This window comes from Engystomops pustulosus, chromosome 11 (genome assembly GCF_040894005.1).
Source record: "Engystomops pustulosus chromosome 11, aEngPut4.maternal, whole genome shotgun sequence".
NCBI lineage: Eukaryota > Metazoa > Chordata > Amphibia > Anura > Leptodactylidae > Engystomops > Engystomops pustulosus.
Genome location: NC_092421.1, coordinates 32,588,046 through 32,604,179, shown reverse-complemented (window position 1 = coordinate 32,604,179; position 16,134 = coordinate 32,588,046). Strand labels below are relative to the sequence as shown.

The following is a 16,134-nucleotide window of genomic DNA, read 5'->3' as shown; positions in this document are numbered from 1 at the left end:
TTGTAAAAATGTGGCCAAAGCAACAAAAGCTGAAATAAAGCAATGAAGTATTTTTTTTTTCAATTTGAGTTAAAAGGCAATTTGCAAGATTCTGTAGAAATAGAGAGACAAAGGTCACCTTCCACAGCCAATAGCTGAGCCACACAATGTTACGCATGCCACGTTACACAATAGAGTAAAGCACTGGTTATGAGTTACTTACAAATAGCTTCATTACACAGGGCCAAAGCTGTAGTGTAATCTCCTTTCTGCTCCAGCCTCAGCGATTGCTCAAAGACAGAGTCTGCCTCCTGTATGGATCGCTCAAAGCTGTCACTCCGTCCTGTAATAGCCACACATTATCAGCCATTTCTTAATACGCATCAAAATCTACACCATCCATCAGCCCCTTCACAGTTTCTATGGCCACCAAGGAGCTTCTAAAAGCCACCCTGGCTACCGCATAGCAACTACACCAATGTTTTCAGAGGAGCTTGTGCCAGTCACAATAGATTACGACGGCTGCCAAGTCGTGCTGACACTCAGTATTGTGGTGTAACATCTACTAAACAAAACACATGGCTCTCGTGAATGCGGCATAGAAATCCCAGGACATCCCCTGCCATGGTCTGAAAAGGCTGCCGTCACCTGGGTCACATGGCAAACGTGCCGTCGTGTACCACCTTTCAGTATGGAAGGGTTTCCACAGAGATTTGTACTTATTTCAACTCAGTCCCGACATATTTATAACAATTCTAGAAAAGGTTCAAAGATAACCTGCCACGATAAATGTAGTGTCTTATAGAGCAGGATAAGATGAACAGACTGATCTATCGGTTTGCAGGCAACAAATGTGTATTACTTGTCATTCATGAATTACATTACTGCCAATTCTGGGCTTAGAAGTCGAACAGGAGGTCCAATCTTCCTGTGGATATACAGAACTGCCAAACACAAGGGTTTCTACACAATTCTTTCCCATTACTTGATTCATCAATCTGCTCAACTTGAGAAATATAGTGGAGCTAAAAAATTCAACAAAATTGCACAAATGAATATATTAACGGGTATAACGCAGTTTGTGTAAATCTGCTTTTAATCCACTGACAGCTGAGAGAGGAAGGAAACCAATGTGTCTATTGACTCAAGGTATGGATAGATTCAATCTTTATTCTCATATGTCTGAAGTATAGGGACCTCAGATACACTGCTCACTACAGGAAAAAGAAGCTGTAAAAGACAGAGAGAAGCTGCTTTTCTTAAAGTTCACTATTCAGACTTACTCTTTATTGTACTGTCAATAGTTTTCTTACTTGAACTTAAAAGGAAATCAACCAGTTAAAAAAAAAAAAAACTGCTAAAGATACTCACCCCTGATCCTGGCGCTGTCCTTTGCTAGTCTTGACACACCGGAATCACCTAGAAGCAAAGAGGCAAGGAAGCAAGTTGTCCGTCGTTCCGGGCTGCTAATTATGCACACCCACACCGCCTTCCTGGGGATTCAGCCTCTCACGTGACTCCCAGCATGGGAGAGGGAGATGTAAGGACATGCATAAATAGTAGCCCGGAGTGCCAGACATCTTGTCCTTGCGCTCCCTCCTGCTAATTACAAGTCTGCTTTCTAGGTGATCCCGGGGTGTCAAGCTTAGCAAAGGACAGCGCCAGGATCAAGATGAAGAGGAGCGGGGATGAGCAGTTTTTGTTTTTTTAACCGGTTGATCTGCTTTAAAAGATCCAGCAAAGATCCAGGTGCTAACGTTAATTGAGGGGGGAAAAAAACATACCCTGGTTTTGTAATTCGTCCAAATCCAAAAACCGCCGAGGTCGTGGGTTGAATCCCATGGCAGCCTCAATCTCTTTTTCGCGCTTCCAGCGAATCTCCTGCTCTCTCGCTCTCCTTGCAACTTCCTCTTGAAGTTCATCCAATTCACTTTTCATGGAACCTGGGCTCTCTGCTGCTACACACAACACAGATACATGCTGAATAACCACAGGATTAGAAGAGGGGGCTTATGCAACTGAAGAAAATAGGCAAAAACAACCAGAAAGTGATGCCCGTTTGTGTCTCTTTAGGAATGAAAGACTGAAGGATATCTTACCAACATGAGAGGGATGGACCTTAACCCAGACACTTGAGGCGGAATCGGCCATATCTAGTGCACTGCTGCTCTGAGACTTTGGGATGTTTCGCCAGGTAGGAGCTGGAGCTGTACCAGGACTTTTCCTTGAGTGATATTCCCTTAAAAGTAAAGAAAAAAAAATTCTGCATTAGGTGCTTTGTCAGATTGTCTACCGAAAAGATGGTCTAATTTTTAAATCTGGACCAAAAAAAAAAAAAAAACACGCCATAAAAATAATAGGTACACATTCGGCCAGGTTCACATCTAGTGTTTTGGATCTATAAGACATATGCTGCGACGTATACGTCTAAAAATTGACCAAAGCAGATGCATTTTTCTTCATACGTCTACAGTTTTATTGATACGTCGTTTATGTTGTATCCATCGCATAAGTTGGCATCCGTTTTTAGACTTTAAAACTTTTTTTAACAATTAAAGTCAATTTTAGACAAATCTGCACATAATGTAGTAGCAGCTCTGTACACTCGGCATACAAATACACTGCTCATTACAGGAGAAAGAGCAAACAAGAGACACACGGTTTGTAATATACTTCATTAAGTTAACGTTTTCTATTATCGCCTGCTCTATTCCTTTATAACTTCATATATACCAAGGATCTGATTTTAAGCCGGTAACAGGTTCCAATAACCTAGGCTATGCTGATATTAAAAATACCAATCAGCATTCTTAATCATTTGAGTAGTTTATTATAGTTTCGATTTACATTGCCTGGCTCCCTGGTAGTAGCATGTGGTGAGTCCCGGGTGGTGGGGTGCAGCCCGAGTCATGAATTCTTCCCATCCTCCACACCATCCCCCTCCCTCCCCTGCCTGCTCAATCCACATGACAGGAAGTGGGGAGGGGAGAAGGAACTGGATGAATGTGGAGGAGAGGAGACTGTCCAGGCACACACAGGATGCAGCTGCCACTCCTCTTCCTCTGGGACTCGCCATACACTGCTGGTAGGGAGCCACGTAATGTGAATTAAACTATTATTAAGCACTGAATTTACTCCTGACAAAGGCATTTTTAAAACCAGCACAGCATAGGCTATAGGAACCAGTCACCAGTTTGAAATCACATTGCTGGTGACAGTTTCCCTTTAAGCTTTAAAATACAGACAAGCTTGTGTGGGATTACAGTGCACACAGCTGCAGAAAGACTGCAAATTAGAGGAGCAGGCACAGAAGCAAAAGCCAGGGGGCAGGTTGCTAAAAAAAGAAATAACAGTAAGAGATGAGGCCTGCTCCATACATGTGACACTAGTTAAGATTAGGTCAATACTAAAAGACACAGAACTTGTAGCTTATTCTGACATGTACATGGATTGAAACCAGAAGGATTGTATGCAGATAAGGTCCCCTTTGCGGAGCCATCTAGTTCATATTACATGTGTTTGTTTTAACAGATTGCTTATTAGTAATAATGATATAAAGTATCTACCGGAAAGCACTGCAATTCTCAGATAAAGGCAAGTCCATGCTGATGGGACTATTGCTGTTCCTTTCACTACTCTCATAGCCAGACTCCATCCTCTGAATAAGACGAGGCTGCTGCTGATCCACAAGGTGAGGAGGAGTACCACGTCCAACACCCCAGCTCCTATATTTGACACACGGATGCTTCTCCTTCGTATCTGGGTTGGTGGTTTCCCTCCGATCAATGACAGAGAGTTCCTTTGCTTTTAAAAGGGGAAAACAAAATGGATTCTTCATTAGAGATCCCTTTCAATGTCTCACTAAACCCACATGAAGTCTTGATACAAGTCCATTCTCTACTATGAAGACCACTGTCCATGTGTACGTGACAAATTAATGTGGTGACTCGAGAGCGGGACATCATGCCATAAACACCACTTACAACAAATATGGTAGTAGAGTGAAAACTCTCCAGAATAAACCCCCCCCCCCCAACCCATTTTTCAGTGTAAGTTCTGCACCCTCCCCCTCCTTCAATGGAAGCTGCCCCCCACTATGAGTAGGTAACCCCTTTAAAGATTAACAGTCATTTAATGGGAGAGTCTTGTGAATATTTTTCTAATATAATTCATTAAAAACAAATTCTTATTAGCTTTAAAAAAAAAAAAGTCTGCAATGTGCCCCTTAGTTACAATGTTACTTCTAAGTTGCTAGGGCAAATCTGTCTACAGGATTGAAGAGGGATCTGTCTCACTTCTGTTTGTTACACAGCTGTGAGTGTTAACCCTTCCTGCTCTCTACCTGGCTATAGTATGCTTAACCAAGCACAGGGAGAGAATTTGTGAGCTAATGCAGCCTCTATAGATATACAGACTGGAATATGGATCTCTATGGGAGGGAGTAGCTTGATTGTTTTACAAACTAAAAGCAGAACGCAACATGCCCCACACACGCAAATATTAAAAATGATACGAAATGATGGTTACCCTTTAAAAAGAATAAAATTCTGTTCAAAATTGGGTTGTCTACTCAAAGTGGTTTTTTTACGATATTTGCATACTATTAATTTAGCGGCAGTGTTGACAATTATGGCACATGACAACTGAGGCTACAGATGGATGCAAAAGCCATGTGGATGTACAAACGCGAAAAAAAGCAAACCCCAATAGCGGCCACCAGAGCATAGATGCCGAAATCCTTGGGTTATTCCTTCTAAGGAACACAATCCATAAAATTCTAAAAGGTGTTGCATCCCTTCCCATGACAATTGGACAGTAAAAGTTAACTAGTGAGAAATGCCTAAGGCCAGGAATGGACTTGGATATCCCTTGTACAGTGTGGATATGGATTACTTTTGGTATATTTGGACCATTAGAACTGGAGAGCCATCGGTGTATCCAAAGGATATATATTTATTTTTATATAAATTCTTTAAAAAAAAACCCTTCAAAAGGGGGTTTACCCTTACAAGGAGAAGAATAGTAGATTTAAATAGACATATTTAAAAGGACACCCCCTTACCAGAGTCTTCAGAGAAGGGACTGAGCGGACTGTATCCTGTGTTTTTCCTCTTTTCGTTCCTGAAAATACTATCAACATTTAATGGCTCACGTGTTGGGCGCCAAGTGGGCCGATATCTGTTGGTTAAGCCAGATTTCATCTCGTTGCTGCCATTTTCCATTTCCCAGTCCCGGGGTCTTACTGCTAAGCTGGAGGGTGGCTTGATCTCCGTGTGATCCACGGCACTCCCAACATGATGTATGCTCGGCGTGGTTTGTGATGCTTGCGATGGTCTACTGTGAATCATATTGCTAACAGTGGTTTTAAAGTCTCTCAACCTACTGGAACTGCTGGACAGCTTGAGACCTGCCCGTGGCGCCTGCTTCTCCTTCAGCGTCTCACCTAATGCAACGAAGAAGCAGTTCAAGAGAAAGCCAAGTGTTAACGTAAAGGAAGAAAAACTTATTCAAAGAAAGGAAAAAGTGATATCAAGCAGGACCACTAGTAAAAGTGCAGGTCAGACCTTCACTGTGATAACCTGAAGATTGGGACTCATCTCCTTTTCTCCGAGGCCGACTGGAACTTCGTTTTCGGTCAGTTAAGGGTCCCTTCCTTGAAAAATGTCTCTGACTACACTCACTATCTGTCAGGTGTCCTGTATACAAGAAAGTACACCATAAAACCCTAGAAATCAGGATACCTGCACAGCAACCTAAAATGACCTCAACAGAAATATGTATACCATGGAAACCGCGAAATACCTCATGTGATACCACACGTCGGCTTTCTTCAGAGTAACTGAGGCATAAGATTCCCACAAATGGGAGACTCATGGGGGTATTAACAGCTCATCTCTGAATTGGTTTGCACGCAATACAATTGCAATGGTAATGATTTGGTTACATTGAAGGGGAAAGAAGAATATTTACATCCATTTCAGATCACAACATCAGCAATCACCTTTATTTCTCTCTCATGACCATTTGTATAAAATATATATTTAAAGAAAATCGCCATTCAGAGAAAGACACACACAGCGAAAAAGAGACACACGAGGGGATTATTTGATTTGCACCAATTTTGATATGTTAAAAACACAAATTATGTTGCGTACAATGTTGTCATTTTATTTATTAGCTTTTCAAGAGTAAAAAGTAGAGCGGGTAAGGCCACCAAGGGTCCAAAATGTATATTGTGACCAAAAGCAAAAAGAAACACAAATCTAATAATACATACATTTCATTTTAATAGTTTTCCAATTAAAGGGGTTGTCTAGAAATTAACTTGATGGCCTATTCGCACAGGGATCAGCTGGTGAAAGTGTTTGATGGGGTCTAGGGCCCTTCAGCAAAACCTATTCTAGGGGTCATTGTACGGTTACCACAGTCACGGTGCCTGGATCTATGAGTAAGTGACCCTGGTTTATCATGATGGATTTTGATGGTAGATTTCCTTTAAAAATAAAATATTTTGCTTGAATTTGATCAGTCCAGTCCCAAGGGGTCGATTCACATTACATCTTAACTAAAGGGGAATTTTTCAAAAATTCAATTCGGCAAGTTCGCCGAATCGAATTATGGCGAATCACGTTTAAAAAACCAGGCATTTCTTTTCATCCGTCAGTGTCTGCTTTCAATTAGTCAATAATCCATCAGTATTGCTAAAGCCAAAAACAAACAGAAGTGGATCCAAAACAGAGATGACCATTAAATGGGATATTTGCATGTCCTCTGTGTTCTGTACGCACTCCTGCTTTTGGCTATCAATCCTGAGGCTTTTCATTCCTTCTGACAGATTAAATGAAGGGGAAGACTAAACATAGTGGCAACGTCATAGAGCGATGGAGGGTGAAAACAGCATTATGGAAATCACAGGGTGTTCCAGGGAGACAGCGGTCAGTTGGCAGCAGCAGGAATAGGTCGCAGAGTGGCAGAATGACAAATTATGGAGGTGGCCGCAGCAGCAGGCCAGAAAGTGGCAAAATGACAGAGTTTGGAGGTAGGTGGAAAATTTCTTATATCTACTTTAGCAACCAAAAATTAATTGAAATTTGGGGTATACAGATCCCCCAAAACGGACACCCTGGACTTTGAGCAAAAATAACTCCATCAGCTACTGAGTACAAGCAGCTAGACACTAGAGACAGCACATGCAGTGTGAAATGACGGGATTGCAAATGGCCGTCTATTTTTATAGGGCTGTGACATCACATAAGCCTGCTGGTCGCTGATTGGCTTACATGTCTGCACATGAAATCGAGGGTGTTCCTTTCTTCCCAGAGTTCTTTGCCCGATAAAACACCTTGGGCGAATTGTTCTCCGTAAACTTCGGTTTTGTGCAGAACCAAAGTTTTCCTGAAATTCTAAACAAATTCCACTTCCTTAGAATTGATTCACCCATCTCTAATCTTAACTGTTGACACAAAGCTAGTGTACCCCGTTTAACGTTGCAGAGGGTTTTTGTGCTCATTATTTTTTACTTTTTTCCCGTATACAGAGATATATTGGGACTTGTTATCTTGAGGACAAATTCTATTTCTTACATTATGTGAAAAATATCTTGTACTATTATTCCATTGCTCTGGGAAGCTATTTTACACATAGTGTAAAATTAACAAAAGGAACCTATTTTTTTTCCTGTTAAACCAACATTCATTGTATAGAATAATTATTTTTGGGTTTTAAATAGAACTGGATCAGATCCACGGACAAGCTGCAGATCCTGAAATTGGCATTACCTGTCAATTTCCATCAGTATTATATGCAGGGGAGAGTGATCACTACATGGAGTGTTATTTTTGTTTTGATGAAAGTGGCGTGGGTGTGAGGATATCAGTAAATCTTCAGCAAATCTACTGTGGCTGAAAGAACAGCAACTTCTTAATCCAGTGGACCAACTTTGCCGAAAACCACTCCTCCCCCCAGATGGCGTATTAAAAAAGTATTCTCACCTACATATTCCCATTTCATTCATCAGCCATATACAATCATTTTTTCGATTGCATGTTATTTTTTTTAGATAAATTTCCCATTAATGTAGCCATGTAGTGCCTTAGAATCAAGATTGTCCTTGGATACAACCACCGCTGCTAAAGTTATTGCACAAGAAACATAGGTTTTTGCATATGAAATACCCAGGACTGCACAACCACAGCCGTCCTGTGGTAATAAACCCTGCATTCAGGGCGCCTTAATAGCTCATGTGTAGCCACTACTGCCAGAGTTTGGGGCTGGTCATATCCAAGAACAGCTATCTAGTTTCTAAGGGACCACATGGCTACATTTACGGGACATCAACTTCACACAATTAAGTTTAATAACATGCAATTAAAGAAATGTTTGGATATGTCAGATGAATCAAATTAAATGTGAATATCCAGAGGAGAATACTCATCCCTAGCCTGCTACAATTGCCGCCTCCATCATAAGCGTACAGGACTGACAGTACACTCAACATTTATCTTTTCAGGTGTAGTCAGACCATCAACTTCATTTCTAGACAAACCCTTTAAAGAACAAATGTAAACACATCTAATGACTCAAACATGGAGGGAAAGAAGAAGTCAGAGTGATAGGACAAGCAGCGCTAGGTTTTATTTTACACTGTGGTTCACATGTAGCTGTTGTGTTGTGACTTTTACATGTACAAGCTGTTTAACACTCTGCAGCCATTTGTGTGGTTTTATTGAACCAAGGATAACAAACATACTCCTTAATTAGTCCTTGCGTATTTAAAGATTGCAGAATTAATAACCTGAATGACACATATCCACTATTATTATTTGTAATTTGCAGATTATATTATAATATTAGATATAATTATAAATGCATGAACACGCGCGTTCTGGTACCTGTATCTCTACTGCTCTGTGACCCGGCATCGTTCTCCAGGTTGTAGATGACGGTGCCTTGGGAGTCAGAGGAGAAGTGGCTCACCACAGATTCATGATGGGAATGTTTGTAGTGATAGCTGTCAGTGGAGGAGTCGGTCCTGGTGTCACTGGAGATAGAGGGCTCCCTGCCTAAGATACAACACATAAGTCACAGCCGTGACAAGTCATGCAGCTCATAGATAAGAAAGCAACAAAGACTGAAAATAAATTGAGGGCAATAACTCAACAATACAATCCTGCATTTACATTATACTCAAAGCTTTACAGAACACCTATTGCGCCATGTATAGGATACTGCCATCTTTCTTACTCAAGATAAAGGGGCAAACAGATGCAAATGGGAATGCATTGATGACTGTGCAATCACTTTACATGGACGTTCAGTAATGTTAACCAGTCAGCTGCTATTCCTCCTTGTACACGTGCATGCCCAGCTTAATGTGTGCATGCGTTATCAGAGGCTATGGAGAACCTTTCACCACCTCCGACAACATCAACTCTTTACATTCTTTACTTGGGGAGAAAGCAAGTGTTTAACTTCACCAAGTTTTACATTTTTTCCCAGTACATGGCATGGAATATAAAATACTATCACTAGGAAGTACAATTTGTTACACATAAAAATTTTAAAGTTATGAATAAGTTTTGAATTTTTAAAAGGAGGGCAGCAATAAGAGGAAACCCAAAAACGCTTATCTCAGTATATTATCCCTTGAACCAACTTTCTTTCACTGCATAGGAACATCCTTACACCTTTCAACCAATCTGGCAATTAACGGTATAATCACAAGAATTTTGATACAAACAAGAGTTTGGTTTTATGATATTAGGAATAGGCGACATGAAATGAACAAGTGTGAAACAATTACCAGAGTCTTCGCTATCATAGCACGTCCTGCTATACTGCCGAATATCCATCTGAGACAAGACATCGGGGACAGATACCGGAGTACCTCTGGGATCAGCATACAGGAGCAGCAATGGCTGGTAGTGCCCCTTTATGCATTTTGTCACTACATCTTTCCATTTTGGACCAATCTAGAAAAAAAAAGGAAATAGATTTGCCTTGGCAGAGATACAAACCCTTTTCTTCCACTACATGCAGCAGTATTTAACTTAGTATAAGCTAGAAGATAAGTACAAGAACCCATTTAAAAAAGTTTAAAAAAAACACAATGTAAGAATTGTTAAAAAAAAATTAATAAAATGTTCTTTGTTCTGTAACAATTTCTAATGTGAAGTATTTTCCATCTAAACATACAATTACAGGACGGTGGTTCTCGCATAAGGAAGCGGAATGTGCCATTTGATTCTCACAGATTAGGGAAACAATGGCTCAATAGAAATAAGAATTCAAGGAGTTTCACCCTTCACAGTCAATAGTCAGGGAAAGAAGAACAACAAAGTCCTTCAATTCAGTATGCAAAGAAACTCACTGTTGTAGTCTCCAAATGACTTGCAAACACATTTCACAAGAGTCCAGTGGGTGGTACCCTGACCTGAAGTGCTCTGCAGGCAGCTGCTCCACAAACCCCTATATTTTTGGACTTACAATTCACAGAAGTGGTTGTGGAGCAGCTTGACAGGCAATTACAAACTTATCGATAAAAGTAAAAACCCTAGGAACCACACTGAAGAGGAGAATGGGACCTCAGTGCTCCAGAGAGCAGGGGTCAAATTCTCACCAATGGGTTGCTCAGCAAGACGAGCATGTGACCTGCCACTCTATTCAATTGTAAGGACATGTTGGAAATTGGCATGCATAGCGCTGGGTTATCGCCAGAATGCTCATAAGCAGTGAATCAGGGTGCCAGATCCTAATGCTGTGCTTGGCAAATTCCCTCACTCCCATTCTATTGGATAGAGCAGACTGATGCATGCCGATTTGTGTCTCTATCAATTACTTCTACTTCCATCAATTACTTACTTTTTTGCTGTCTGCAGACTCTGTTATTCTTTGTTTACATGGCTTAGCTCTGCTGAATAGGAGGAGTTGTAGCAGCAGAGTTATGACTCATCCTCCCCCCCCCCCCTCTTCTTGTCTCTGTCAGTGAGGATGGACAGTGAAAAGACATGAGGACTGACTGGAGCGGTGAGAGAGAAGCTGTGCATATATGCATAGGCCAGCATGGGGAGAGCAAGGAAATGCTAAATGTACAGGTACATATATGTGCAGAGATATGTCTCATGGAAGAGATTTAATGGAAAGTGGCCAACCCCTTTAAATGTTGGAACAACCCCTAATACTAGTGACAGACACACACAATATAGATTATACCACCTGTGGGTCTTTTTTTTATGAGAGATCGATGTATAAAAATAAAAAAATAAAAAAGATTTGCTGAAAAAAAAAGTCACAAAGTGAGATGACAGAATATACAAAGTGTGAAGTTTACATCCAACGAAGTTTAGTTTTCCTCCGGAGGAATCATCTTGTACGAGGATTTTACATGTTGGTTTGTTTTCAGTCAGATCCTTACCTCTTTTACATGAGCATCATCAAAATACATCCACTTGCGTATCTTGGTTTGAAAGAAGAAGGTGGAATAATGTTTGCCATAGTAACAGATCATTCCAACCAAATAGAGCTCGGAGTGTTTCGCCCGGTCATCTGTAACCCTATAAAATAACTGGGAAGAAAACATTCTCTAAGCAGACATCACACGATTATTAGCTACAGCTTAAAATTCTAACAGGAGATGAGAGGACAATGTAATTTCAGGAAATAGAACAACATATAGCAGCAGGACACTTACATCTCCAAGCTTCAGACAGGTGCCTAGGCTGTGAATAACATCCTCGGCAAGATCCGAATGATCCGAGTCCCACACCAGGCCTATGGTAATGATCTGAGGGGCGTTCATGAGCACTCGGCGGATGCGGATTTTCTCACCACAATTGCTCTGTGAATGCAATTGTATTACTTTAGTATAAAGAGAAGTCTAAAAAGAGAAGTCAAACACAACAAATAGATGCGGATCTTGGTGCCGAGTACTCACAGGACAGTTCCTCAAGTCTCCCATTGTACTAGCTTTTTGCAGAAGTTCTCCGAACATATCAGGGGTTGGTTTTTCTCTTCTTTCCAACATACATATTGCCTGGTTGCTACAGGTGAAAGAGAACAGAGATAAAGAAATGATTCTATGCAAATGTATCTCTATAATGTTCCATATCCTATAATGTGATAAGTTATGGATTTCTCTCACAGGCAGTGTCCAGGAAGAACTATCTGCAGGACAGCCCATTAATATAAAGCGAGAATAAAGCGCTGTAAGCAGATGGTCTCCTGCTCTCGATAGAGGCCACTACAAACATGATGGAGGCCGTACGGAGCAATACCTAAATGATTACTTTAAATTAAAGAGAAGCAGTCGGCAGAAACTGACCTAATAAACTAATACCAGCATGCTGCCAGACAGGATAACACATGCCACGTCATGACCCTGTGATGTGGGATCATCTAAAAAAAAACTCAATTATGAAATGAGATGTAAATTGGTTTAATGAACCCATGGAGGCAGAGAGTTTAGTACTGAAGTCAAGCTCTCCATCACTAACCATATCTTATATAGTCTGATTCATTCGAGGAGTTATTATAAAGGTTCCCTTTAATGGTCTTGCCTTTTTCACGATTTCATACCATATAAAATACATGTACTTTGTTTCTTATTTGCTTTTTTATGAACTCATCAGCCCGTATGTGTCTAGGTATAAGCTTAGCATACATGTTGGGAGATTTCCTGGTACATATGCTGATCGTTTCCAAAAAACATTGTGTGAATGTAGCCTAATGCTGGATTCACATTACTTTATTTGCCATACATTATGATGACACCTGGGGGAAGGGGCCCAATGTGTTATTACAACGTATGGCACCCACGTATCCCTCTGTACAACTATACAGGGGCATATGTTGTCCTTCCTCCTGAAGGCGCGGGGTTTCAGAGATGCACAATGATGTTTGGGGGCGTTTCCCTGGTGAGGTCACTATCCATATATGGACAGTGACATCACTGGATCCCCCCAGGAGGAGCCTGGAGAAGGGATGCAATTACTCTGTATCCGCTCACTATAAGCTTCTATTGCCTCGGCTGAGCCCATACGTGCCTTGTGAGCTGCAAATTGATACATTGAAGCAAACGTCTAGAGAGATTTGGGTGGTCACGCATATGTTTCACTCACAGAGCGTTTCTGCCCCGCTGTGCAATGTTGTTCAATGTGACAATTTATGAACAAATTAGACATCTGCTAGAAATAGAAGGGAAAAAAAAAAAAAGATTCACTTTACCAGAGAGCAGTGGTAGAGATATAATGCACCATCTGAATGAAAGGCAGAGGGTCTGATGTGGCACCACAGCTGGTACAGACACACTATGAAAGAAGAAGTTGTTTGTCGTCAAACATCTCAGTTTTGGGTTGAGCAGACTCAAAATAGACAAAGCAGACGAGGCGCTGTACAGGAATCTAATGTTATATGCAAGTAAGAAGAGAAATCTAAATAATGAGAAAAAAAATGACACGGATAGTAAATGGACAATGAGGTCATACACAGGGCTGTACATTCCAGTGACTGTTCGAGCCGTAGATTTTAGAGCAGGCCCTTTTCCTATTCGTGTTTGCTACTTGGCAAGACTTTTGCCCGATGACACAAGAGCAGCAAACAATGGGTCGCGGGTCTGTTCTTTGCAGCCTGCCAGAGACTGCACCAGTCCGTGTGCATGTCATGTTTGTCATTGGTGGGTTTCGGACAATTACTATGGCAGCCAGGACTCTAACACAGGGCTCCATAGTGGTCATAACAGGATCTGTAAAAGAGGCTCTTTTACAGATCCAGTAGAGTTACACGGCACACACTCACCCGGCACTGCTCTCAGGTCCCATCGCGATCACATAAACACTGGCCGCTGCGGGCAGGGAGTGTTGGAACAGGATGAGGAGCAGCAGCAGCTTCGCAGCCCACATGTCTCCCCTTGGGCCAATGCTCAAGTAGCTCCCAAAGATCGCTGCATCTTGCTGAGCGGCCCGACGCACGCTGTGATTGCGCTGCTGACTTTTTCCCTCTTTTGCAGTGCGCACAGCATAGCCTGCGCGCTACAGGGAATAATTGTCCAGCTTAACTTTACGCATGGCAATTATTTTGGGGGGTAATGACTCGCAGTGAGGCTTTAATGCGACCTCTGCACAGAAGTAAACCCAGTCACAGAAAATAATGCCTAAATGTCTGAAACGCCTTTTTTTGTCATTTTACAACAACATAAAAAATTTAATAAAGAGATCAAAATGTTGAATAGTTGTGAAAACAGCAGCAATGCAAATGTCATCATGTCCATCATCAGGTGTAAAAAATTACACATCACACAAAATATGAAAAGATTATCTAGCAAGATGAAAAAAAATATATATTATTTTGTACAAAAGGTTTTAATTTTTTAAAACCGATTAAAAACCAAATAAAATCTATATAAAATTTGGTATCCATGTAATCACACTGACCCTAAGAATAAAAAGGGGAGGTGTCACTTGGAGCACATGATCGTCTTTTTCATCCAGTTTGCATTTGTAATTTTTTTCCCACAGAGTCCCAATACACGAAATGGAAAATTAAATACTGCCGCTAGGAAGTACAATAGGTTACGTAGAAAACAAGCGTATATAAAGCTTTGCACATGGACATAAATAATTTAGGCATTTTTCAAGAAGGGGAGAAAAAAACTGAAATGCTAAATTGAAAAAGGGCATGGGCCAGAAGGGGATAAAGAAACCTCTTTCATATAAAAACCCAAACCCGCTCAATGCTAACACTGTGATACCTGTTCAAATAAGGTCATGGCAAACTTCTGATGAGGAATACAATGCTGGGCGGTGCAGATATCTTCTTTGGATTCATCTGCAATGTGGATGTGGAGGCGGATCAGAAGATTTTCCTGAAAAATTTTTTTTAAAAAAAAGTTACGTTAATATGACAAATTTAGAAGCCAAATGTGATTATTTTAGCAAGCGGAAAAATGTTATTTATGTAGAATACACTCGTCATACACAGTCTTCCTAAAAGGCATAGTAGAGGTACTTTTTGTGGTCAAAATAATTTTTGGGGAGGAAAAACTAGCTCTCCAAGACTTGCTGCTAGTTGAACAAGGCACTTTTATTCCAATATGCTCTATTTCTTGTAATTCATTGCACTGAGGGAATCAAACAAACAAAAAAAAGGGACAAAAAAAAAAAAGAAAAAACACAAGACAAAGCAAAGTTACGTACAAAACATTCTGCTGCATCATCCATGATGCCCAGCTGGAAACGTTGTTCATCTTGAAAGGTCTTGGCAAGGGCACTGCGGAGGGCATCAGACGGTAACACCTTCTCACTGCTACACTGAAACTGGTTGAATATTCCCTGTGTAGAGGACATAACAGAAGCCATTATTACACAGCATTGAGACTCAGACCATAAAACACATAAAATACACAATTCTACAGAATCTTATGATCTCACACCAATTAAACAAGGAACAACTAAAGCGAAGTTGACATTGTGCTCATTTCACATGTACCCATTTCTGTGGTACGGTTCCTCTGTAAGGATGGATGACAAGACTGTATTAAATGATACAGCCCCAGACTCTATAGGTGTTAATGGAGCCCCTCAGGCTCATTTGCATACAGTATTTCACTCTGGTGGTAGATGTCCTCTAAAAAATATTTTTTTTCCCTAATAAATAACAGAATGGTAGAATGTAAACCCTGAAATGTGGATCGGATCACAGATATAAAACTTTACTTTGAATGTTGCATAACTTAACTACAATTCATCATAAACGCTGCTTATACAGTGGGATGCAACATCTTTAGGAGTGAAAGGAGTCAGCAGCCAGGGATTGGCTAATTGTTTCCCCACTGATGTAACTGTCCTTGTATGGACCATGACATCAAGAGCGACTTCAAAGAGAAAACAATCAGCGGAGGTTGGGGATGGATGCAGTGTAGTAGCATCCATACCCAATAGACTATTATGGCCATGCTTAGCGTATACATCACGCGTTTCCGGCAGTATGTGACATGTACCGTGTAAACAGGAGGCGTCCACTTGCCAGTATATGGAACTGATACACATTCAGTGTATATGCAGGGAGCTTGCCTGGATTATATACACTGAACATATTTGTTCATTGAAGTGTGAATGTAGACTTTCTTGCATTACCATCACTTTTGTAGACATAACTCTGAGA

At 40.8% G+C, this 16,134-nt stretch overlaps 1 protein-coding gene across 6 annotated transcripts in view; it reads right to left on the bottom strand.

The window, feature by feature from the left end:
• USP54 (ubiquitin specific peptidase 54) overlaps positions 1-16,134 on the bottom strand; it is a 71,956-nt gene that overhangs the window by 15,405 nt on the left and 40,417 nt on the right. For 3 of the 6 annotated variants that reach the window (XM_072131193.1, XM_072131188.1, XM_072131192.1), the window contains exons 4-17: positions 15,168-15,302; positions 14,723-14,836; positions 13,201-13,283; positions 11,912-12,017; positions 11,669-11,815; positions 11,393-11,542; positions 9,782-9,950; positions 8,871-9,041; positions 5,544-5,675; positions 5,042-5,422; positions 3,546-3,783; positions 2,079-2,218; positions 1,764-1,937; positions 203-322 (exon numbers count right to left, since the gene is read on the bottom strand). In XM_072131193.1, coding sequence (XP_071987294.1) covers positions 203-322; positions 1,764-1,937; positions 2,079-2,218; positions 3,546-3,783; positions 5,042-5,422; positions 5,544-5,675; positions 8,871-9,041; positions 9,782-9,950; positions 11,393-11,542; positions 11,669-11,815; positions 11,912-12,017; positions 13,201-13,283; positions 14,723-14,836; positions 15,168-15,302 — 2,260 coding nt within the window. The remainder of the gene's footprint in view (positions 1-202; positions 323-1,763; positions 1,938-2,078; positions 2,219-3,545; positions 3,784-5,041; positions 5,423-5,543; positions 5,676-8,870; positions 9,042-9,781; positions 9,951-11,392; positions 11,543-11,668; positions 11,816-11,911; positions 12,018-13,200; positions 13,284-14,722; positions 14,837-15,167; positions 15,303-16,134) is intronic. The other 3 variants (XM_072131189.1, XM_072131190.1, XM_072131191.1) reach the window with 3 other exon arrangements.